The sequence below is a fragment of the Elgaria multicarinata genome, chromosome 4 (genome assembly GCF_023053635.1).
Source record: "Elgaria multicarinata webbii isolate HBS135686 ecotype San Diego chromosome 4, rElgMul1.1.pri, whole genome shotgun sequence".
NCBI classification, from domain to species: Eukaryota; Metazoa; Chordata; class Lepidosauria; order Squamata; family Anguidae; genus Elgaria; species Elgaria multicarinata.
The window spans coordinates 124407243-124433011 of NC_086174.1; the positions used below are offsets into that span (position 1 = coordinate 124407243).

Below are 25769 nucleotides of genomic sequence, written 5' to 3' on the forward strand. Positions count from 1 at the left end.
TTTCCAGAAAAAGTCCCAGTAAGGATGCAGGGTGTTTTCCTTAATGTAGGGACACCCAAAAAGAGAATGGGTGTTTTCCAGACAAGTCTCTTAATTATGCAATCGCCCTGCCTCATTCGTGGGATTTTAGGGGGTCCAGACAACATTGTCTTCTGCTTGTATTCTTCCCATGTCTACTTGTACTCCTCCCATGTTTTCCCACTATTTTTCTTTCTTTCCACAGTTCCTTACAGAGGAGATGGAATAGTTGCACGATGCCTCTTGATTAGTAAGAGCTAGGAGGAGCTGTAAGTGATAGGAGCCATCGGTCTAGAAGCACGCTGTGACTTGGCTCTTCTGTTCTATAGTAGAACACTCCTGCAATGCAGCCTATACCAGAATAGGGGACTTTATTGCAATAACTGACTATTGGCCCCTTATGGAAGGTACAGGTGTCTAGTTATATAGCCCATGAAGCCTCTGCATATGAGCCATTCTACATTTCAGGCAGGATGAGGTAATAGCATTCAGGACTGTACCACTTCTATGTATGTGCGTTAACTGCCATATTTTCAAAGAAATAAATTAATGCCACGGCCCACACCCCCATGTAGTAAACTAAAACAGTGAGGAGAGGATTATGCTAAATCTCCTTTGTACTGTGTTAACTTCAACTGGGACTGTTCGTTTATTTTTTTAAGGAGGGCCTAACATCCTGACCTATAGTCTGAAGTGGTACAGGCGAGAATTCACCTCCTCATCCTGTGCAATGTACAGAAGGTCTCCTAAGTCGTGCATTAGAATCTGAGACGTCCCCCATGTAATTCTGAATATTCAAACTGAAAACTAAAGCAAGACAGCAGAACCTTTGCTCTAGTGGGAGCCTGTTTACATTACTGCAATGGGCCAGGCCTAAAACGGTTAACCGAGGGTTTCTCTCCATGGGAAGGAGAGTTGTGAACAGAGAGGCATTCTGCATTCCCAAAAAAGTGCATTGCCAAAAGAAGCAGCTTACATCATGGGTCGCTGTTGCGTTCCCACACATTTTGCTCCTAATTACTGTCCTGCTGGACAGCTGAGCTGTTTCAAACAGGAAGCTGTTTATAGATAACGCTGGAAACTGTTGGGTCTGATTTGCTGAACATCGCAGAGCAGGAGACAAGAGCGCTTCAAATTAAAAACGATTGGGCTTTTGTAAATAGTAGCAATGAAGTTCCTCTGTGCAGTGTCCTTCCAAGAAGAGGCTGGCTTACGGAGTCTGTTTTCTCAGCAGTCATAAGGTTGGTGATGCTTCAAAAGCCTTAGGGAGGCAAATAGATGTGGGATCATGTGTATACGTTCAGTAGTGGAGTGAGTGACAACATTTAGGCCTGATTAGCAATTGCACGACTTGTCAGGTATTTTTTAAATGCAAGTTGGATCAATTCAATAGCATTTTATGTTCAGGACAGGCCTGGGGTTCATAACCATTTGAAGCTGTTGCAATTCAGGTCATCGAAAGTCAGCAAGTACAGAAAAATGATTTGTATTTTTGCAGTTCATAAATATGAAATGGAATGAAAGCTATTATTGTTCTCCTTCCATATAGCTTTGCTTTCCAGCTTTAGTTTTAATGCTTTTAAAATAGCACAAACATTGCAGTGTGTTTATACTGATGAATATTTTCCTGCAACCAATGGAGCAGCCATTCCCCAACCAGGCTGTGGGACGCTGAGGGTTGTATTCTGACACACCTGGATTGTGTGAAGTTGGGGAAAGCTGCTATGGAGAATGTGAAGTGAGCAGAGGGTGGGAAGGGGGTAGAAGGGAGCAAAGCTGGACTGGCATTCTTTGTAGGAATTATAGAGGTAACAAAGACCTAGTAAACACATTCTTCCAGACTCGCAGAACTGTCTTCTAGCATTGCAAAGATGGTGGCTCTGTTCCCCACACTGCTGATTCACACACACACACACACAGAGTTTAGATTGGAGTGTGTAGAAATAAGGGCTATAGAATATGCCAGGCCTGCTTTCTAACTATCACGCAGTGGTTAAAGACACTGGAGCCTTGCCAGGAAAAAAGGGTGGCAATAATTAAGTGATTTTGGCCAAGGCTTTGGAGAAGGGGATGGAGGAAAGTTTTGTGCACAGGTGCAAAACGTAGGAGCCAGTGAGGCTTTCTAGCTGAGGTGGGAGTTCACACCACTGCCTTCTCTTCTCTCCCCATCGCAGCCATGATGGTGGGGACAGCAGCAGTCATCCTCCCCCCTCCTTCCCCCCACGGCAACAACAGTTTGGCCACTGCCCGTCTTCCTCTTGTTTTCCAACTTGCTGACAGTTACGATAATGGTAGCGGAGGCATCTGCTGTCCACCCTCCTCCCTTCTTTCCCCTCCATTGATGGTGGTGGTGGTGGCTGGCCACCCTACTCCACCTTCCCTTGCTGCTGCTGTCTCTTCTTTCCTACCCTCTGGCCATGACAGCACAGCACAGCCCTTCTCCTCCATTCCTACCTTCCTGGGTGGCATTCCATGCCCTCCTTGTCCCGATGGTTGCAGTGCCGGACTTTCCCCTCCCTCCATATCCCTTTTGAATGGTCCTTCCATAGAGCAAGACATTGGAAGGAAAGTGGCCTTGCAGACCGCTTGCACTGTGAGCAGCGCAGGTGATCTCTAGGGCTATGTCCCCGCCAATACTTCACTCTAAGGAAGGACCCCTCACAGAGAGGCATTTGGGCCAGGCTGACCACTCTCTCTTCTGAGCAGTGGATGGGGCTTCCCAGAGAGTCTACCCATGCAATGCTGTGCTTTGAGCAGTCCTCAAAAGTGAGGCATTGGGTGGGTGGCATTCCAGAGTGCTATGCCAGTTGCTCTTGCCACAGCCGCTATCGCTGATGGGAGCTACCTGGACAAGGAAGACCTATGAGGAAAAGGAGTCGATAGCCAGGCCCCTATTTCTGCTGCAAGCACATATCCATCCTGGCTTCAGCAGGCAGGGAGGATAGCAGGCCAAGTTGCACTGCAAGTGCAGTTAGGCTAATGGAACTAGAAAGGAATAAGATAGGGACTAAGAGGAGGCAGTGGCAGGGTTCAACAATACACATAGGAGGAGGACATTGTTTCTTGCCCTTTTCTGTCACCTAGATACCTGTTGTCAGGCCCAATATTTTAGGCACTAATGGTTACTAGGAACATGGAGTTTTGCATCCATGCAGATGAGTCAATACTCCAATTATTCAATCAGTCTCCACACCTACTCCACATAAAATATTATTTGGACAAGAACAAAGGATTAAGTAACATTGTATTGGCTTAATATCATGGTTCAGCCTTGAAACTTATTCCAATGCCAGAGTTTATTTATTTTATTTATTTATTTATTTAATTACATTTATATACCGCCCCACAGCCGAAGCTCTCTGGGCGGTTTACAACATTTAAAAATAGTAAACATTAAAAGTATACAATTTAAAAACACACACACACACACATAAAAACAGTATAAAAACAACAGTATCCATTTAAAAACAACAATTGTGGGGTCCATTAAAAACAAACTTAACGTTGTTAAATGCTGTTAAAATGCTGTTAAAAATGCCTGGGAGAAGAGAAAAGTCTTGACCTGGCGCCGAAAAGATAACAATGTTGGCGCCAGGCGAGCCTCATCGGGGAGATCATTCCACAGTCGGGGGGCCACCACTGAAAAGGCCCTCTCCCTTGTTGCCATCCTCCGAGCTTCCCTTGGAGTAGGCACTCGGAGGAGGACCTTAGATGTTGAGCGCAGTGTACGGGTAGGTTCATGTCGGGAGAGGCGTTCCATCAGGTATTGTGGTCCCAAGCCATGTAGGGCTTTATAGTTTAGGCCTTAAAATATTCAAAAGTGTATCAAGGGGAAGCTGTCATGTGTCCACAGACTATTTGCATATAGTGTAGTCCCTGGAAATCTGGGATTCACAAGCTGGTTTTCCAGGATACAAGATGGGGATGGCTTTGAATCTTGGCACCCTGTTCCTAGAAAAAAATGCTCAGGAATATTATATACTAGCTAAATACATACAGATTCTGACAGGAGTGGGCAGAATTGGAGAGTTATAATCATCTTCCCCCCATCCCAACTCAACCTATATTTTTCAGCCATTCGTGGGAAGGCCAGTGCCTTCAAGGCAGAACAATCCTTTGAACCAGAACTCAATGGAGACCATCACAAACCAAGTCAGCCCAACACGTGTGTGTGCGTGCGTGCGTGCGCATATCTTCTCATACCACCCTGGATTATGGGTTCTTACTTTACATTTTTAAACCAGGAAGATCTTGACAGTTGTCCCTCTTGACAGCAAAAAAAAAGTGGTGAAAAAGCAGCTTTATTCATTTTTTCATTACATCCCGTCTCCCCATCCCCCGCCGCTCAAATGCATTTGGGATCTTTTCCTAAGCTTCTTACTTTCCCCTCAGCTGACCTCTCTCAGTGGTTTTGAAAATGCGAGTTCCTCCTCCCTAGGGGTACCATGAACTGACCTCTCCCACAATGTGCATTGATTGGGTTTGGAGACTGACTGCCAACCTCATCCTCCAGATCAGTGAGGTACAGGAGGCTCCGTGCCTGTTTTGGGTTGATTATCTGTGGTGCTGGGCCCCTCTTTTCTTTTTCACTTCCCTTGGGATCTTTATGTCTCTGTGATCTTTCTCTTCCTTTGATCTGCTCGTCTGATGTTCCTGGGCTGAGGGGAAAAATGGGCTTTGCTAAGCAAAGCCCTTTTTTCCTTAGTTGCAGCAGCTGGCAGCTCTAGAAGATTTTTTTTTTGCCTTGCAAAGATTCACTCTGCTGGAGTTTGAGAACCTCTAGACTAGTTTTCCTGCAAAATGGCAGCAATATCTCATGGGGCTCTCATTTTTATGCTTTCCACATACACAAGGCACATGTTATTTTTATATGCTGCAAAGGTAGGAAGCACTTGACTGTTGCATTTGTAGAATACTGTAAACTCTTTCGAACTGTTGGGAGCCTTTGGAATTCCTATTAACTGTTTATTCATTCTTTCCTTTAGGAGTAAGGGACAAGCTCATTATGAAGAGTGATCTGGTTTTCTTTGTCTCTGTAATTAGCCTGGCCTTCCTGTCTCTTCCAAGATCTGGATATGCTCAGCATATTGCAGAAGAATCCTGCTCTGTTCAGATTCTCGTTCCAGGCCTCAAAGGTAATGGGTATCTCTCTCCTTATGATCAATGACATCCTCCCCTCCCCTCTACTCTTATTTTGTATTTCGTTTTGCACATGCAATTGTTTTGTATTGCCTTAATTGCATATGCAAACTGTCTTTTTAAGGGTGCAATCCCATGCATGCTGGCTGGAAAATGCTGGGAGTTGATTACACCCTAAAGCTTTGCTGGAATTTCTTTATTTATTTGATTTGTACCACATCTTTCTATCAAAAATGGCACTCGTGGGGCAGGGTGGGGCAAAATGGTGGTGAAGCAATGAATATTGGGACAGCTAGGACTGGACCTCAGAGCCAAAGTCCAGGGCCCTGCAGTCCAGAGGTGGTGTGTGTGTGTGTGTGTGTGAGAGAGAGAGAGAGAGAGATGCAGGTGCATCACACACACACACAGGAAACTCCATTTCATTCCTTTAGTCATGCTGGTTTGATTTGTGGATTTAAAATGCAAAACTGCACATGTTCAGATGGTGATGATGATGATGATGATGATGATGATCCGGATGGGCAAACAGTTTTGTTGTGATTCTAACACAGCAGGAACATAGAGGTTGTTGGGGGTGATCGAGAAATGTTAGTTGAGTACTTCACAACTGAAGTAACGCACATGGCCATCTAAAGCCCCCCACCCCACCCGTAAGATAATTAGGTTCAGGTGCTGAAATTACAGAGCTGCACCACTGGCAACAAACAGCTGGAACTGTTAGCAGGACCATGGAGGGCTGTGAGAGGTACCGAAACATCACATCGTTGCAGAATTCCCAGTACACACTGACCCACCCACACCTTAGTTCTCAGATCGATCCCTTGAACATGCTTATAACTTTCCCTGCTCCTAGAACCTGCCAAGGGCAAACCCTATCCCCCACAACTGTAACAGGAAAATGAACAAGTGTTTTGAAATGAGTACAATACAAAATGCATACTTTAGAGGCACTTTGCACAGAGGCCTTTCTCATATTCATATTGTTTGACTTGTTGCCTGTTCTAGAATTCCAGGCTTTAGATTTTTTGATTATGAACTTAATTGTCTCTTCGAAATGAATTTCTCATTTTGATCACCACCACCCAGTTATTAAGTTTTCTGCTTTCACCAGATCCTTTTGTATCTACATTCCTCATGCACTCGCAGACCCCCCCCCCCCGGTTTTTTAAAGGGACAGGAACTACTTGCCCTGTCTCTTTGCTTTTTGTGGGAACCCTCAGGCCTGAAAATTCTGCTTCCAAAGTTGAGATCACTAAACTTACAGGAGAGAAAAATATTGAAAGGGCAACTGTAATAAAGTGGGATTCATTGTCAAATTTGACACAGGTCTTATGCTTTGAATAAGGCTTATGGCTGAGTGGTTTTGTCAGTAGCCATAATTGGTGTTAGAGTAATTGTTAAGTATTCATGCTTTGATATTCCAGCAAATGCAGATTACATTTTGGTTGTTTAATATATTCAGGTTTTGTTCTCAAACTATCAGGATGTCATTTCTGCATTACTGTTCTTAATAGCCGTCACCTTGTTAGGTTCGTTTGTCGTCCTTTGTACTGCAGAGCCCCACTGCTGCCTTTATCTATCCCAGGCATGTTGAAACATAGGTTAATGTCAATATAAGCTCATGCCACAGTAAAGCAGCTTACCTTTACAATGTTCCTGATGTATCTTTGGGCAGACAGAAAGAAGATTGGAATCTACTGGTTGATCACTGGGTGATTTGCAGTACGTCACTATCAAGGTTTTGTCTCCCAATTGTTTAATGATCGCAATATTTCCTCCCTTTCCCCCATCTCCCAATAAATTAAAGGTACAATCGTATGCATGTTTAGACAGGAAAAAAAGTCATACAACTCCCAGCATTCCCCAGCCAATTGAAGGACTTTTTTTCTGACGAAACATGCGTAGGATTGCACCCTAAGTTGCTGAAACTTACAAACAAAAAAGCCTGAGGAGAAACAAGGAATGGATTTTTGTGTGTGAAAGGAATGTGACTTAGTTCTAGAACTCTAAAATATATATATATTGGACAGAAATGCATTGAGACCTGCTCTGTCCCTAAAGAGTATGTCCATCCTCATGTTTTTGCAAAGCAATATTTTGTTCTTGGCTCCAGCTAGTGGATTCAAGGAAAGAAAACAAAATAGATCCCACAAGCTTGAAGTCCATCTACCTCTGTTATTGAGACTATCTATACCTTAAGCATATATTGCTTTTATTGCCACCATTATGGACTTACCCCAAAGTATCTTGGGGATCATAATTTGAGTGGTTAAGAGTTTTGCTTGAGATCCACTGCAGTGTATGGAAAGTGTGATGCATATGATAGAGGAATTATGATTAGCTGCTTTCTATTAGGAAGAGGGCGGGGGCTGCTCCAGGACCCAGATGGCCACCCAGAAACCCTGCGCTCCCTTCTCAGCGTCGGGATTACCTGATGCCCCAGGAAATGGAAAGTGCAGGGTTGAGAAGGGAGTCAGTGCCAACCTGAGAGAGCGCCTTCTCTTCTACCAACCTGCCCGGTCACTGAGGTCATCCGAGGGCATGCTCCTGGTGGTTCCACATAGATCCATCCTCTGATTGGACTCCACCAGGGGAAGAGCCTTCAGCGTGGTGGCCCCCCTCCTATGGAATTCCCTGCCTCTGGAGGTCAGGCAGGCACCAACTTTGTATTCATTTCGGCGCCTCCTGAAAACATCATTATTCCAGGAAGGCTTTACTTAATGTCCAGCCACAGTTCACTGTACGTTTTGCTTCTTTTAAAATCTATTTTAAAGTGTTTTATTCTGTTTTTATTTTACTTTATCTTGTACACCGTTCTGAAATTTTCAATGGGGAGCGGTATATAAATATTGTAAATAAATAAATAAAATAAACCCGGCGTCGTAAAGACAGTCCCTTGATACTTCGGGGTGAGTCCATGGTGGCATAAAAGCAATATATACTTAAGTTATAGATATGACCTTGTTCATTCTGCCTTTCCATTCTGGAATGGCTCTGACCAAGCCACAGGGATGATTTCTACTCCGTGTGCTATCATCTGTCCTGTGGATGAAACCTTCCAAAAGAAGTGTTTGAACATGATAGAATGCTTTTAATCGAACAGGTAAAATGGTGCTTTGGAAGAAGAAATTGAAAGCAGTGCCAAATTGGGGACCAGTGCTTTATAATTAGATTTAATACAGTGCATTCTTATGTAAAGGAATTGCCTATTGGTCAGAACAAAAACTGGGCAGATGGGGACATTATGTTTTCTTTGACCTTGGGAAGAAACACATTTTACTTTCTCTACCTTAGTTTCCCTCTTTGAAAAACTGAAACGTAACACCTAATAAACCACACCTGTCTGATGGTTTGTAAAAAGCAAAAAAAAAAAAAACCCAAAAAACAAAACCCTGTGTTTTTAATAAAAACATGGTTCTGTTTTGTTAGGGGGGGAAAAACTTCATTAGAATATGCCGCATAAATGCTAAGGACTATGGTTTTTACCACGTACAAGCCTTTACCGTTTAATGAGTTCCAACAATAATCTCCTTTTTATCAAGTAATCAGGAACACAAAGATATAAATGGGGGGAGGAATGGAAGCCTGAAGGGGAGGAAAAAAATCCTAAATCTGTTCGTGCTTCTGCATATCCTTTCTAATTAGAAGCTATAATCATAATGGTGAGGGAGATTGATGAAGAAATTCAGTGAGGCATAAAATGGCCTGCGAAGGCCGCAGCTAATGTAAAATCTCTAAAAAGCCATCAGTGCCTGATCTAAACTGTCAGGGGGGTAGCTGGCTAGCTTAGAAGAGCGCTAATGAGATATGGAGCCTTTCCTCTGTTGGCTGGAATCCAGCTTGTGTCCTCAGCTTCTGTGCAGACTTGAGTCTTAGTACTTTGGAGCAGTCATATTTCTTCTTCTGAGGGGCTGTCAATGAGGTGTCTTTGACAGTACTGCAAAGTTTAACAAAGGAGCCACCTCACATCTGGAATGGCCCTGTGGCTGATGCTGTATTCACAGACAGACAAACAGCAATGGGTATTCCTATCGGGGCTGTTGCAAAGGGCATGTTTTACTTCTGTGCTGTTTGCATATACTTTTGTGTGTGTGTAAAGCAGTACATTTCCCCACAATTTCCACCATAAGAAGCTTATGACCAACGAAAGCAATGGAGTTCTCTACTGCTCTACTTTCTAGCAAGCTGAGGTACCCTTTAATGTTAACTGTGGGGGTGTCTTCATGGCGCCGGGTTGGTGCCACTTTCCTCTCAAACCTCACGCCTTTTCTCCCCTAGGGTGGTGTTGGGTAATCCCAATGACGAGAAGGAAGCGTGGGGTTTCTGGGTACCTAACCTGGGACCAGAGCCGCCCCGGCCCTCTTCCTGGTGGAACGCGACCAATTGCAGGTCACCTTCCACCAGGCTATGCCTCCGCTGTCTTGATGCCATCTTGTGCATCCTCACCACTCTCCGGAGAAAAAGTTGGGGTAAGTCGCCAACTGATTTTTTCCGCAGCTTTGTCAGAAAGCCTCAGGGTGGGTGCATGATGGCAGCGTATAAACAATGCTACCCCACCACACACATACCCCGGGGCTTTCCGAGCATTTAGGCAGCCCCTTTGTCTCATCATTAGTGCTTTAGGTTAGGGCAGTTTTCCTCAACCTGGTGTCCTCCAGATCTTTTGGATTTCAACTCCCATCAGAACCAGTATGGTCAGGAATTCTGGCAGTTTTAGTCCCAAACATCTGGAGGGCACCAGGTTCAGGTAGGCTCAGTTACAGTGTGTGTTTCTGAAGTTTTACAGCATGTGGGTTTAAAAATAATGACAAAATAGAGACTGTGAGTAAATGGGGAGGTTGTGTTCTGAGCTTTACAAACTCATTTGTCTGGGTGAGTTGAGCGTCTGTGTGTTCTCTGGTCATTCAGTTCAGTGGTGTTGCTGATCTCCAGAAAGACAAGTTTGGTGGAAAGGGTGGCTTTTTTTCTGTAACAGAACATTCTATATCCCTTCTTCTATGGTCTCCTGCCCTTCTCAACAACTCATCAGTTTGTGACATAGCTGCTGGTTTGGGCCTGCATGTCTTCCTCATTGGTTATCTGTTATTCCAATGGGCGGTGGGTTATGAGCTGGAACAACGCATTTGTTTGAAATTAAATTTTAATAGTATCCAATGACATTAATCTACTACATGTGATATTACTTCCTAATATATATTGACTCTCTCATTTTAGAATACCCAGCTCATGATCTATTTGTGGCAAGGGTCACACACACTAATTGAAGTGTAAACAGCACAATGTACACTACAAGTTAATTGGTGGGGAAACAATGCTGTCTTCTTCGGTGTGAATTGTAGGTATTTTGTCTGTGTTTGCTCAGCCGCCTCATCTTTTAAACTTCACAATCTATACATTTTCAGAAATAGGAGTGAGATTTTCCCCAGAAAGCCGATAGCACTGCAGAGGTACAAGAAGTAATGTTTATATGCATCTAACTGGGCATTCACATCTCCATGGAGATGCTGAGACACTTTTACCACTAGTATCCTAAATCTTACGATATTGAAGTCTTCAATGCTGAGAGTCAAACCCAAACCACTTGTTTTGCATATGCTCACTGTTCCTCCTTTGGCCTTCTCTTTCTAATTCTCCCTTTACCATTGTTCCCTTCCAACTATCAAAGGGACGTAGCTCAGTGGTAGAGCACATACTGTGCATGCAGAAGGTCCCAGGTTCAACCCCAACTTCTCCAGGTAGGGTTAGGAAAGAATCTTTCCTGAAAGCCTGGAGAGCTGTTGCCAGTCAGTGTCAACAGTACTGGACTAGATGCACCAATGGTCAGATTGATTATAAAGTAGCTACCTACGATACTATTGTAAGTTTCTTAGGACATAAACATACTTTTTACTTCTCTGTTTTGATGGGGGAATCTTTCATCCTGTGTCTAAAAACTTGAAAAATGGTGCAGCTCAAAAGCTGAGGTTGCTGAACAAACACAAACAGACAGACACATCTGTGAGCCAGGCTCTTCTTACATTTAGATATATGCTTCGGCAGGGAGCTTTGGCTATCGGGCAGTATAAAAATGCAATTAATAATAATAATAATAATAATAATAATAATAATAATAATAATAATATGCATACACACCCACACCTTCTGACAACATTGAGCTAATGATACGGGTGTTTGTTGTAATTGTCACTATAAATCAAGATGCTTGCATTGGGAATTCAATGCTTTAATTTATTTTTTCACTACATAATATAGGGGAAGCTGGTGAAAAGGGGGAGAAAGGTGTCCCAGGCCGCCCAGGGCGAGTTGGACCTCCAGGAGAAAAAGGTAAGTCTCTTTAACAGTATGGAGATTGCTCTTTACCAAGGTGAATGACTTTACATTCCCTAGTGATGCGTGGAGGCTAGCCTCTTAAACCTTTTGGCAGTACGTTTCTGCATACATCCTGATACTATAGCTGCAGAAGTAGATTTGTAGCCCAATCAAGGCCAGGGTAGTTCGGGTTCTTGGCTGTACCATTTATTTGAGTATAGTTTGTTTGGGGTTGATCTGAGATTTGCAGTGGAGGACATTACAGTACAGAAATATTTTGATATACTGTTGTCTTAGTGGCTAGAAGTAGGAAACATGCAGAGTAGAGGAGGTAGAGAGAGAGAAAGATAGGCCTGGATCTCTTATTTTATTTTATTTATTTATTGCATTTGTATACTGCCCCATAGCCGAAGCTCTCTGGGCGGTTCACATAAGATAAAACTTTTAAAAACAATATACAAAAATTTAAATCCACAAAAACATGCAAAATGCGCATACATTTAAAACCACTCTAACAGCTTTAGAAATGATGAGCCAAAAAACACCCCCAGACCCAGGCTCATTACATATTGCTAAATACCTGGGAGAAATTCTCCATTTCTTACCTTTTGAGTTTCTGGCAGGTAACGTTATAACATAGTATCTATTCTGCCACTACACTTTCATTTTTCTCCTACTGCTTGACTTATAATACTCAGTTGACTTATAACACTTGGGGAGGGGCCATAGCTCAGTGTGATACAGCACATGCTTTGCATGCAAAAGGTCCCAGGTTCCTGTCATCTTTTGTATCTGGTCACCCTGGTATAGCTCCTGCAGCTTTAACTGTTGTGATAAAGAGGGAATTTCACTAGGTGCTGCATGCATACAAATTACACTTGCTGAAATTCCCTTTTCTACGCAATTGTTAAAGATACAGGAGCCCTGTCCTCCTTTTCATTTGGTCACCATAGGAAAATGAGAAGTAATAAGCAGGAGGCAAATGGTAGTATCCAATTTTAATCCTACTTAGAGTAGACACATTGAAATGAATAGCTCTGCGCTATGTATGACTACTATTATTGCCCAAAGGAAGTAGGCAAAGGCAGCTGGGGAATGAGTGAAGAGGGTCTATGAGGCTGCGCACAGAGGCAAAGAGCTCAAATCGCCTTGCAGGTTCACCTGCCCTGAAAGGCCACCAAGAAATATTTTAAATAAATCAATAAAATAAATCAGCTGAGGTGGAGGCTGGAGGCAAAGGTGGAGCAAAGCCAGTTGGGTTTAGAACAGAGAAGGAAAGCTGGAGTTGGCACAATTTGGTGGGTGTGCTGCTAATGATAGCTTCCCTCCCCCTCCCCAATCCAATGAAATGAAGAAAGATAGCAATGTAAGGGCATTGGGAAGGAAAAGGGGTGAACACAGTACAAAGGAAAGGGATCCAGAGGGGGGAAATTCCAACCCTTCACTTGTATGAACTTCTACTCTGATCCTCTCAGATTTCTAAACTGTAACAGACACTAGGTCAGGTCACCCATCACAGATAATCCTCAAATAACCCTAAAACAAGCCACACATTATTTTCAGGGTGGTTTAACTTTCAGACCATCTCTGCCACCTACAGTAGGTTCGCCTGGCATGAGGCAACAGGTAAATTAAGCCAAGGTAGGCTATTGTGTTGTGCGAACCAGGTCACAGCTTGTGTGTTTTCCTCAAGACTATATAATGTATTATCGCTTTACCCCCCTTAAATTGTGGATTCCTAAGACCAGGTGTGGAGAACCTGTGGCCCTCCAGATGTTTGACTACAACTCCCACCATCCCTGAGTGTTTGCCATGCTAGCTGGGGCTGATGGGAGTTGGAGTCCAACAACATCTGGAGGGCCCCAGGTTCCCCACATCTGCCTGTTGCCAATAGGATGCTGGAAGAGACGGACCCTTGCTCAGAGTCAGCAGGACCCTGCTCATATGTCACAATCAGCCTTCCCCAAACCTGGTGTTTTCCAGATATTTGACTACAACTCCCATCATCACTGACCATCGGCCATGCTGGTTGGAGATGATGGGAGTTGGAGCCCAAGACGTCAGAAGGGCACCCAGTTAGGGAAGGCTGAGCTAAAAAATGACATTTCTCACATTCATGAAGCAGTTCAAATTAATTCTCTGTATTTTTAGACCCATGATGATGTCTCCTTAACTACTGTATGACAAAGGGAGAAGGAAAACGTAACTCCTCTGCTGTTCTGGCAATGATTTATGTTTACAGTGACGCTTTGGGATTACAAGCATTTCTGTAATTCTTTTTGTGCCAGGCCTGTACGTTCCAAAATACTCTGGTTCTTTGTAAGTAATATATATATATATATATATATATATATATATATATATATATATATGTATATGTATATGTATATGTATATAAAAAGACATTAGAGAGGCCGTTCTCATTGTAAACCAAGAGAAGGAAATCCTATGAGAAAATCACTGTACTCTAGAAACCTATCTATTTGACTCCTTTTCATTGACTCTACTCCTGGACTTTGAGCATCAGGCGCTCTTCTTTGAGAAAGGCCTGGAAGGGGCCATTTGAAAGAAAGAAATACTAAATATGGCATTTATGCTTTGGGAGAACTAGAAGATATATATATATATATATATATATATATATATATATACACACACACAAAACAAACAAACACAGACTAACAAACATTAGCTCACCATGGCAACAGGAAATATCTTTGCAGAGAGAGAGAGAGAGAGAGATGAACAAAAACCTGAAACAGGATACTGGAAGAGATTTGCCTTCTCCCAACCTGGTGTTTTCCAGATATTTGACTACAATTCCCATCATCGCTGACCATTGGCCATGCTGGCTGGAGCTGATGGGAGTTTCAGATTTGAGGGTGCCTTAGGCAAAGTGACCTCTGGACCCCTCTCTGCTGTTAGGGGGGCATAGTGAGTCAGCTGGGTCTAGCCTCCCACTAAATTTCCTGCAATGCCCTAGAACAGTGGCCTTCAACTGGTCTAGACCCGAGACCCACTTCGGATGCCCAATCTGCAACATGGGACCCACTTTCACAATTTCCTCCTCCATGTTCAACATGGCGGCAACAGCTTTGCCGCAACCCTTCCGGACTGATCTCGCGAGGCACTTTTTGGTTGCGACCCACCAGTTGAAGACCACTGCCCTCGAAGAATGCTTAGGTCAGAGGCATTGTATATAATTGAAAGGGTAGCTAGATCTTGCCCCTCGGTGTGCTAGGTCAGGAAAGGAAAGGGTACCCCAGAGCAGGCATCAGTGGGTGGCTGTGCCAGGGCCCTGGCAGCTGCCCACGGTTGCCAGGTGCTAATGGCTGCCCTGTCCTGAAAGCTTGCCATCAGCCCAAGAGGCTGCAATACCCCAAAAAAGCTGCTAGCCGTTAAAGACATTATGTCTTACTTCACCATCCAAATACTTATTCATTCATCAAACAAAACCTCCCCATCATCTCCCTAGTTGAATGGGTTTTTACATTAGTGTAGTACTTTGTATGAAAGTATCCATATAGTCCTTTGAAAATAAGTAAAGAATACTAAAGGAAGTTTATATTTATATATATATATATATATATATATATATATATATATATATATAAATATATGTGTGTGTTGCTAATAACAGAATCAGAGGGAATAATGGTTATTCTGGAGTAAAAGTTAGAGCACATTCAGAGGCAAGGCCTCTTCACAGACTAAAACATTCCTGTAGATTGTTGCATGTGATGGGCACACATGGTGGACTTTTCCTACATATATTTGTGTGCACATTATTATTATTATTATTATTATTATTATTATTATTATTATTATTATTATTATTATTATTTATATAGCGCCATCAATGTACATGGTGCTGTACAGAGTAAAACAATAAAATAGCAAGACCCTGCCGCATAGGCTTACATTCTAGGACGCCATAGCCAGCTGTGGCCACCCACATGGTGTATCAGCAGCAGGAAACCCAGATGTTCAGTTCTCTCATTTGGCCATCTGCACATGGGTTATATGTGAATTCATATACAGAAGTGGCCTCTGTGCAGGACATTTTGTGATGTGTGAAGAAGCAGCCTCTAGTCTCACAGCATATTAAATCACGTGGAGAGAGAGAACCCTAGGAAATACGGCTCTTTGCTTTCACATTAAGTTACTCAGTGCTTTTGTCAGGACTGGAATAAACGGATGTTTGGTGGAGCAGAAGGGTCAGTGTGTGAGAAATCAAAGCTGAAGGGTTCTTGTCAAGAACAGAGGACAATGAGTACTTACGTTTCCTGGGTTCTGAGATAAGTGAAATGGTCACTTCTGAGGAGGGCACACAGACTTCCTTGTGCTGGCTACTACTGATAAATGTTCTGTACCATACGATGTTTACAGGAAAGGGCATTAAGTCAGAGAGAGCAAATTAACTGTGTTTATGTATATAATGTTGTATTTATCGTCTGGATACATGCCTGTTTAATTTCAGATGCAGCTGCTTGAAATAACGTATTAAAGACTGCTTGGATAGGTCCAGGAGTTCAGATTTCTGATGTACTTCTTTCCTCCATTTCCAATTGCTCTTTAATTTAAACTGTTTTTGATCCAGCAACCTATTCCTCTAGTTTCGTTCCTATTCCTTCTATGCGATGCCACAGCAAATACATTTCTGAATCATCATGGCTCCACATTTTTGTTTTCTTCTGCTACCAGTTAAGCCTCCCTTACCCAGTCAAAACTACTAGTGTGCCCTTGCTACATAAGTGTATACAAGATAAAAAGCAGCCAGATATATTATAGTCCCCACCCCACCTGTGCGGTGGACGAGACGATTCATGGGAATCAGTAGTCTGGAATATTGTAGTGATGGAAGAGTTTACCCACCAGGTTAAAGTGGGAAGAGGCCAAGCTAGTCCAATTGTTTTCTTATTGGGTAGTAATCCTTTCGGAATACTGAGGTTCCCAACATGGTCTCTTCTAGGCCTGGTAAGTAGTTCCCGATTTACATTTATTGAGGACCATTGACCACATTGACGTGACTCTGATCAGAATTTTCCATGTGCTTAAAATGTCATGGTTTCTTGTCAGTCATGGCAGGGGGAAGGCAAGTTAGTGGGTTCTACTTTGCTTTTTTAAAAAAAAGTGTGTCTACCTTAAGTTACTTGAACATAAAAAGTGTGTGTGTGCGTTGTGTTTTAAGTGTGTGTGTGATGTTTCCAGAAGTGTGTGAGGTAGAAGTAGGGGTGTTTAAATATAGCCCCCAGGTTGCTAGTGTTGTCCAGAAATTTAATCCTGGCAATTAGCAATGAACATTCTGCCACAGAAGTAACAATTTTTAAAAACCTGATTGCAACGTAATGAGAAACTCTTTTAAAATGGCCTTATGTCTTGGGCTGAGAGATGCAGCATTGGTTTCATGGCTGGAGACAGGGCTGGCATTAGGGGTTGGCAGCCCCAGACACCTGCCAACCCCTGGAACGTCCTAGCCCTAGCCTTGCCAGGAAGGAGGAAGTGAGAAAACTTTGCCAGCTTTACTGGCTGCTACAATCAATAGTTGACAAGCAAGTCCAGCCGGAAAGTGTGGGTCTTTGGAGAGAGGTTCTAGAAGTTAATCTGTTTCCTCCTTTGTAGCTGTGGATGTATATGGCTCATTTCAGCCTGTCAGCAGAGTTGTCTAGGGTTAAATTTATCTATCACAAAGTGTTACTGTTTTCAAGTGCTTTGTGGTAAAATCCAAAGAACTCCTCAGACTTCAAGGATCAGAATATACAGGGTCAATCAAATAGCATCTTTATTAGGATCTACCAAAGTTCAAAGTGTATGCAGCCTGCTTTCCCCCACTTTGGTCCTACATGGCTTGGGACCACAATACCTGATGGAACGCCTCTCCCGACATGAACCTACCCGTACACTGCGCTCAACATCTAAGGTCCTCCTCCGAGTGCCTACTCCAAGGGAAGCTCGGAGGATGGCAACAAGGGAGAGGGCCTTTTCAGTGGTGGCCCCCCGACTGTGGAATGATCTCCCCGATGAGGCTCGCCTGGCGCCAACATTGTTATCTTTTCGGCGCCAGGTCAAGACTTTTCTCTTCTCCCAGGCATTTTTAACAGCATTTTAACAGCATTTAACAACGTTAAGTTTGTTTTTAATGGACCCCACAATTGTTGTTTTTAAATGGATACTGTTGTTTTTATACTGTTTTTGTGTGTGTGTGTGTGTGTGTGTGTTTTTAAATTGTATACTTTTAATGTTTACTATTTTAAAATGTTGTAAACCGCCCAGAGAGCTTCGGCTGTGGGGCGGTATATAAATGTAATTAAATAAATAAATAATAAATAAATAAATCTACACACAAAGTTTTAAAACAAACCAGGAAAGGATAGCTTAGTACGACATCTGAACCCTGCTTTGTCGTTCCCAAACATGCCAGGATCATAAGGAATCAACAAACCAGATTTTGTTGTTGGTTTACAAATACTGGCTTGTTTGTAAGCAACAAATCAGGGTCCTAGACTATAACTTCTATAATTCATGACCACTGGCCACGAATGATAATTTTCACCAGTGGCTGGTGGAAATTGTGGTTCAAAAGTCTGGAGGACACCAGGTCAGGGAAAGTTGATTAAGCGTTACATCTGCACCAACCATGATTAATGCTAATCATGTCTTCTCTTAACCTGGATATGCAAATGCAGCTTAATTTGGATTAAGAGGGAACCTGACATTAACTCTAACTTAAACCTTAATGGTTAACGTCAGTGCAAATATAATACTAAGCCATGGTTGCAGTCGACAAGAAAAGGGTCGGGGATGTACATTACAGAGGGTAAAGGAGTATACATTCCTTAGACTGGTTCCTGATTTTGCAAACCAGGCTTTGCAGAAAGCCATAACAATAAACCAGGAGTCCACGTTTGCGTGAGCAGGTAAAACTAACTGAGAAAGCATAGCTTCTTGTGATGTCCAAACCCAGAATCCTGATTTGATGTTCCCAAACAAACCATGATTCATCAACCAGCAACAAATAGCAAGGTGCTAAGTCACAGTAAGGTAGGATAAACTAGAAATCCTGGCTAATTACGTGTGAACACAGCCCCTGTTTCACCAGCAACAAATGAGTATGAGACGCATACAAAAGTAGTTTCTAATATGGTCCCCAGACTAAGTCTGGCTTTCATTATTATCTAAACATGGACTGAAATAAATTATGTATTCAGATTTAAACTTGGAATATGCCTACCCAAAACTGTAAATTATGAGGTGAAATATTCAGAATTAAATATTATGGGTCAGGTTTTTGAAGTTGATCCCTGAAACATGTATATGATGACCAACAGCATTTCTTTTTGTAGATCTGGCATCAAATTGATAGACATTTCTTAAACTTGGGAACATTGACTGTCTTAGGAAGATATTTCTCTTTTTGGATCTTGCCAAATTTTGTTCAGAGCATTTTCATACAAATGACTGGTGGCAATATTTAAAATAATTTAGAACTTAAATGTTCCTGAGAATCGTGTATGTGAAGATTATAAAACATTGAATTTTGCTAAAATTTTGTTTAAGCCCTAGTTCATACTTAGTGCAGTAAAGTACTCTTTCATTGATAAGTAATTTAAGAATAAACAAATGGCCTCAGTGTTGAAGTTCTGCATGTTTGGGTCACGTAATGGCAGATAGTTGGTGGAAAATTCTGCTGGCAGTATATTAAAAAATATTTCATGTTTTCAATTTGTCTTTGATTTTTTGTCTTTTATAGGAGAAATGGGGGACAAAGGACAGAAAGGTAGCATGGGGCGCCATGGAAAAATTGGACCCATTGGTTCAAAAGGTATATTTTCTTCCAATGTACATTAAGTTTTAAATCTGTCATGTTTCATTTGTTTGTAATGAAAAGTTGTTTATTTATTTATTTTGGAAGGTTTGTTCTGCAGAGACATGACTATTGGTATGCCAAGCCATCATTGGTGAAATGACAAATATATAAATTTGAGTTTACTTTACACATGTTAGGGTTGGGAAGACTTGCAAACACAACACCTTGCAGCAAAAGAAAAGACATGTACGGTAAACTCTTTTAATCATTATAGTTTAAAACAAGACTTGGAAGACATTGTCTATTGGTAAGGCATGAGCCCACATGCCATCATACTCTTAAGAGTTTTTAATTTTGTCAAGAGTTTCTGATGTGCGGGTGTAGTCCCAGTAGCTGGTATACTGGGGCTTTTGCTGAGGTCCATACACTCCAGCTGGGCCTATCAAGGTCCCTTCCAATGCCCAGCACCACTCAGAGTGCTTTCAGACAGGAAGAAATTGCATTTCCTTACCGTCGCTCTGCTTCCTGCTTCTCTTCCGCATTTGAAACGAGCTGAATTTACACAGGAAGAGAGCAGCGACCACATGACCTGTAAGTTAGAACCTCCCAACTCATATAGTTGAATGGGAACCGCGCCCTCTGGTGGGTGTTTTATAGTGCAATCTTTAAAAAAATCGGGTTTTCCTAGGTTTATTTTAAAAAGGAATAACTGGAAAAAGGAGTGAGAGACGCACAGGAGGCTCACGTCATCATTAAAATGACCCACGAACTTCTGCCAGTGACGAGTGTGCTATAAATTGCTCGTTCAAAAAAGCCCTCTGTCCTCCCAGTGGCACTGCTGTAGCAGCCAACTTCTCACTCACAAGTTGACCTGGCAGCAGCGATGCTACAGTGGGCTGAGAGCTGAGCAGCTGCTCGACTCCCAGCTTGTTACAGTGATGCTGCTGGGTAAGCCTGAGAACAATTCAAGGGCAAGGCTGCCCCCATGCCTTCCCAGCCACCTATTGATTGGCTTACCCAGCAGCTGGGTAAGCCACTGAGTGAGCAGGAGGGGGAGGCTGCTGCCTCCTTCCCTCTGTCCCATGCACTCCTGATTGAGCAGGAGGGGAAGGACAAGGCTAGCAGCTACGGAAGTCCCATTTGGGCACAGGGGAGGAGAGGGTGTCAGTGCTGGGGGAGCCCATTGGGGGCAATCTGCCCAGGTCCCACCCCCAAAATCTGGGCCTGGGCCTGCTAATATTTGTCTGATACTATACAATTTGGATCGTTTGAAAAAAAGAAGAAGCAATAATAAGTTCTTTGATTTTGAGGCAGCTGAATAGATTGATTTCCCCAACATGACGATTCTGTTAAAAACCACTGACACCTCTTGTGCCAGTGCTGAGCTAATAATGAAAATGAAACTACGCATCCATTCATGCGCAGGCCTACTCTGAATGGGAACAATTACTGTTCTAGGCATAGCTGTGGCATTTTGGTCTGGATCCAAATTATGCAGCTTGCAGGTAGAACTGGGACAACAAATATTAAATATTCCATAACTGAAGCCCTATGTTTGCTTTACACGTTTGAAATGTTACATCGTATCTCAACAGCATGTTTACAAACGTATCAACACCGAATGTTAACAATATTAGTGGCTACAACAAAGAGTTTTATAGCATCTTAAGGACTAAGGGGGAATCTTCACAGAAACACATTGAGAATCGTTTTCAGCTTTTCTCCGTCGTCGTCGTCCCCGTCCCCCCCCCCGAAATTGGCTTTTGTCCGTCAGCAGCACACTTCAGCTGGAAAAAAGCGAACAATACCACTCCCAAACCAATGGCTTTCATGGGTCACACTGCACTCTAAACTGCCAGTCGAAATGAATGTCAGCAACCATTTGTGAGAGGCTTGTTTCCCTCCCCCCCCCCCAATTTCTCCTGCTCTGGGACAGGAAATGTATTGTAAGGGATATCAGGCATCCCGAGAAAAGGCACAGAGCCTTTTGTTTGGAAGTTTCCCTACATCCCACCAACAGGTATCCTTACCCGTTTACTTGGAAGTAAGAAATAAATCTCGCTCCCCTACAGTGAAACTTTAACATATCCCAATGCTGGATGAGAGTCTCTGTAAAGCCCCCCCCACTTTCTGTGCATGTTTACTTGGAAGTAAGAAATAAATGTTGGTCCCCTGCAGTGAATCTTTAACATATCCCATTGTATATCATCATATCGCTAATGCACTTTAGCCCCTTAAGTGCTTTAGGGATTTAACCCTTTAATGCTTTAGTGAGATGGCGATATACCGTGGCTTCAGTTTTCTCAATGGGAAAGAGATGCTGCAGAGGCAGTGGGGAAGACAGGCTGCTTAAGGAGGCGGTGGGGAGGGCAGGCAGTGGCGGCAGAACAGCAGCTCCTTGGCCACCCCTTTGGCTCACTTTCTCGCCGCTGCTCCCTACATCTGAGCAGACCTCGCAGGCTGTTCTCCCAACCCCTCTCTTCTGACCAGGCACAGACACACCCAGCATGCAGGAGCCACATTTAAGGAAAATTACATGCTAAAATGACTTTCTGAAAATGTGCGTTTTACAGAGGGAAGCGGCGGGGTGGCCACAATGTTATGTGTCCTGAACGACCCTGAAGTGCTTTCCCTCCACAGTAAATCACACATGTAGATTGGCATCCACACATGTAGATATGTCATCGTGGCATAAAATAGCCTTCCCCAACGTGGCAGCTTCCGGATGTGTTGGACTACAACACCCACTTTCCTAGCTCACGTGACCATGCTGTCATCTGGAAGGCACCAAACTGGGGAAATCTGGCATAAGCTTTCTTGGACTAGAGTCCACCTCTCCAGCTGCATGGAGCGTCATCCTCATTTGGCAGGTATAATTTTTCTTCACGATTGATGGATTTGCACACTATACGCTCAATGTGGTGCACTCTGGTCCTAAAACACATTTATGCAGGAGTAAGTTACATTGATTTCATTGAGCATTGAGCTTCAGATAGCATCATAGCATTCTGGAGGCAATATGTTAATGTCAAATAGAAACAATAGCCGTGATCTGTTTGCTGAGAAGCTTATTAATTTTTCTTTCTTTCTTAGGAGTAAAAGGAGATAATGGTGATGTAGGCCTACCTGGCCCTAATGGAGATCCAGGTAAATCATATCAGCACTGGCTTTAATAATATCTTGTGGTTTATTTCCTTATTTAATAAATGTGAAATTGTGTAAATAGTGTAACTTCGTTATAGGCATATATGAGAAGATGTCACAAGATAAACCTTTATGCAACTTTGCTTTAACACACATCTTGACAATGATTGGGTTCAGACAACACAATAACCCACACTGAATGGTTAACCATGAACAACCCATAGTTCACAACCCAACAATAAACCATGGGTTCTCTTCATGAGTTGTTTGTGGTTAGCAAACCATTGTTTGTTTGCATAGCTGGGTTCGGACAATATGATAACCCACATTTCAAGAACAACCCATACCCAATTCTTGAGTGTGAGTTATTGCATTGTCTGAACCCTGCCATTAACTTAAAAAAAAATGCTGGGACCTCTAAGAGCTGAATCAGACGTGCATGTACACTGCTCTGCCATATTCAGTCATTTATTTTCTCCACACAGTTCCAACCATGTACAGGATTACCCGGAGGAATGTCAGTGTGTGTACGTGGATATAAATTAAAGCAGTCATTTCTATGATTTTATTGACACCATAGCAGGAATGACTGCTGGACACTATGGACTTCCATCTGAGTGCAATCTACTTCAGAAAGATTTATTCATGTGATCCCATATGTGAGTGGGACTGAGTGGAGAATGTAAGCAACTGGCTCGCCTGTGTCTATATATGCCTTCACTCAGACCTGAGATGTCAGTAGTTGCTGTAGCTTATAATGAGTGTTATCCAGAGATTTGGGGTGATAGGAAAGCAGGATTATGGGTCAAAGCTGTAGGATATGCAGTTTTCTTTCCTGCTGACTTTGCCAAGCCCGTTCCCTTGGCTGTAGTTTTGCAATATCATATTATCTTGCAAACACCCATGTGTACATGGATTTCTGCAGGCGTTCCTTGTGAATGTGTCCCACTACGGACTGCCATTGGTAAAATGGATAACCAAGTGACGCTGCTGACAACTGAATTGAAGTTCATTAAAAAAGGTAAGAATGGCCATGTAAACATTTCCCCCTCCTTCATAAGATACTGTGTTTAAAAGAACCTTGCTTGCTTATAGTCAGTTTATTGTGTCTGCCCTATGTGGTATGTATTAAGTTGGTTTATAGAAATGCAAGTGCTCACTTTTCAGCACTGCCCTCCCCCGCAGCTGTTGCTGGTGTGCGAGAGACGGATAACAAGACATACCTGCTGGTGAAAGAAGAGAAGAGGTACATGGACGCCCAGCTCTACTGCCAAGGAAGAGGAGGAACCCTGAGTATGCCCAAGGACGAAAGTACCAATAGCCTAATTGCTTCTTACATCAATCAAGCTGGCGTCAGCCGAGTTTTCATCGGCATTAACGATCTAGAAAAGGAAGGCAATTTTATGTACTCCGACCAATCTCCTATGCAGACCTTCAACAAATGGAGTACCGGCGAACCGAATAATGCTTATGAGGAGGAGGACTGTGTAGAAATGATAACCTCAGGCGGGTGGAATGATGTTGCCTGTCATATTACAATGAATTTTGTTTGTGAATTTGACAAAGAAAATGTGTAGAAATATTCATATTTTCCCATCCCCGTCTATACCTGAACTTGCCATGAATTACTGGTGAAATCCAAATATCATGATCACTGCTCCGTTTCTGGATTTCTGTACGTACGTAGCCCTATTCCAGCATTCCAATTCTGTATTCTGTTTGTGTGATTTTATCTGTGCGCTGCCCTGAGATCCCAGTGATATAGGGCGGGATACAAATGTTTGAATAATAAATCAATATCTAGTAAATAATAATAATAAATTTATTTCTTACCCGCATCTCCATTTTGATCTAGGCGGGGAACAACAGTAAGTATAAAATAATAAAATGCTGATTAAAAACATAGTATATGATTTTAGTGTGCTTTTACGATGTTTTTTAGAATGTTTTAACAATATCCTAAAAGCATATTAAAAGGATCCTAAAATTCCACTGGATAGGTCTGCCAGAAAAGCATGGAGGGAGAGCATGCTACCTTTACCCCCTCCATCATGGTTTCTGTCAACTTCTGCATGTGGAGGGCAACTTTCTGAAGGGGAGAGGGTCTCCATGGATAGAGTAGGCTCCCAACCCCCTTCAGAAAGTTTCCGTCTACATGTAGAGGGTGACAGAGGAGGGCAGGACTAGTGCACTTCCCATTCTCGCACATTTGCCATCCATAGAATTAGAACACCTGAATAGGGCATACAGGAGTGTGTGAGTGAAACGTGGACACACCTTACAAAATCCAACACAGCATGTCTCAAACTCTTTTGTCCACCCATAACGTGGACTTCCTTTGCTCATATTCAGCACTACTGTTGTTGGTTTTAAATTAGAGCACCATTTCTTTTTGTTACCATGGCGATGCTCTTCTTTGCATGGTGGAGTAGGAGCACACACACCCCTCCCTTGTGTCATGCCCACTCCACCACCAGGCAAAGAGGAGTGTCTCCAAGAACCACCCATAATTTGCAGCTAAGTGAATTGGCACAATCCATTGTTCTCTTTTGCAAGCCCCATTAAAATTAAGACTCAGACAGGGCTTGCACAGGAGAGCTTCCCAATGGATTATGCCTCCCCCCACCCCCCAAAAAAACAGACCAAGATCTTGATAGGAATTGGCACATCTGAACGTGAAATATGTTAAGAGTAGCACTGAAGAATTAATGAGCAGTGAAGGACAAACTTACATTTTAAGGGTTATATCCAGTGCTCTGCTAGTGGAAAAATTGACAAGTGTTGGCACGGTTTCAGTAGCACTTGCCTAACTGTAACTGCTATCAGCACTAGGACAATTAGCGCAAAGCAACATTGAGTCTGATGAAATCGCCTTTGGCTAGTGGAATCGAAGTATTGGATTTGATTCTTGCACAGAGTTGAAGTGATGGAATGACACATTGGATACAGCCTAAGATTTGCAACAAGGGGAACTGGTCTGTCAATCTAAGGCCTACCCTAATTACTCTTTGTTGATAAAGTATTATAATGGTATTTTAAGAAGTATATGATATTACTATTGTACAGCTGTAAATATAATCTAGGTATTTCAAATATCAATATTTACCCTTCAGAAGGGAAGAGAAGAATTAATGGGACATGGTTTGCATTACTGTAAAGAAATAGGGGCATAATGGAACACAAACTAGGCATACATAAACCACTTGAATTCAGTGGTCTTAAACTTGCTTAGTTCTGTGGTAGATTATGAACTGTGGGTCTTTAGTATGCATTGGATCCTTTGTTGAGATTAAGGGAGATGTACAAGTACAGTGGAAAGCATAAATGTAGATTTAGAATGTTATTTTTGCCT

The 25769-nt window shown here is 42.6% G+C and overlaps 1 protein-coding gene across 2 annotated transcripts; it reads left to right on the plus strand.

Annotated features, from left to right (window-relative positions):
- Positions 1–988: 988 nt before the first annotated feature.
- Positions 989–25042, plus strand: COLEC11 (collectin subfamily member 11). Of its 2 annotated transcripts, none has more exons than XM_063125117.1 (7): positions 989–1259; positions 5004–5153; positions 11410–11481; positions 19217–19288; positions 22367–22420; positions 23343–23438; positions 23585–25042. In XM_063125117.1, exons 2-7 carry the CDS (start codon positions 5024–5026, stop codon positions 23992–23994), a joined length of 834 nt encoding a protein of 277 aa, XP_062981187.1. In that variant the 5' UTR covers positions 989–1259; positions 5004–5023; the 3' UTR covers positions 23995–25042. The 2 variants fall into 2 exon arrangements, with proteins under 2 accessions (XP_062981187.1, XP_062981188.1); XM_063125118.1 differs by having other exon boundaries at positions 23603–25042.
- Positions 25043–25769: the final 727 nt, after the last annotated feature.

What these genes read in the sequence shown, in the direction of transcription:
- COLEC11 (XM_063125117.1), top strand. Translation starts at nt 5,024, where the DNA reads ATGAAGAGTGATCTGGTTTTCTTTGTCTCTGTAATTAGCCTGGCCTTC. An exon ending in TCTCGTTCCAGGCCTCAAAG is followed by an intron (nt 5,154 to 11,409) that starts GTAATGGGTATC and finishes TACATAATATAG; the next exon opens with GGGAAGCTGGTGAAAAGGGG. An exon ending in ATTGAAGTTCATTAAAAAAG is followed by an intron (nt 23,439 to 23,584) that starts GTAAGAATGGCC and finishes CTCACTTTTCAG; the next exon opens with CACTGCCCTCCCCCGCAGCT.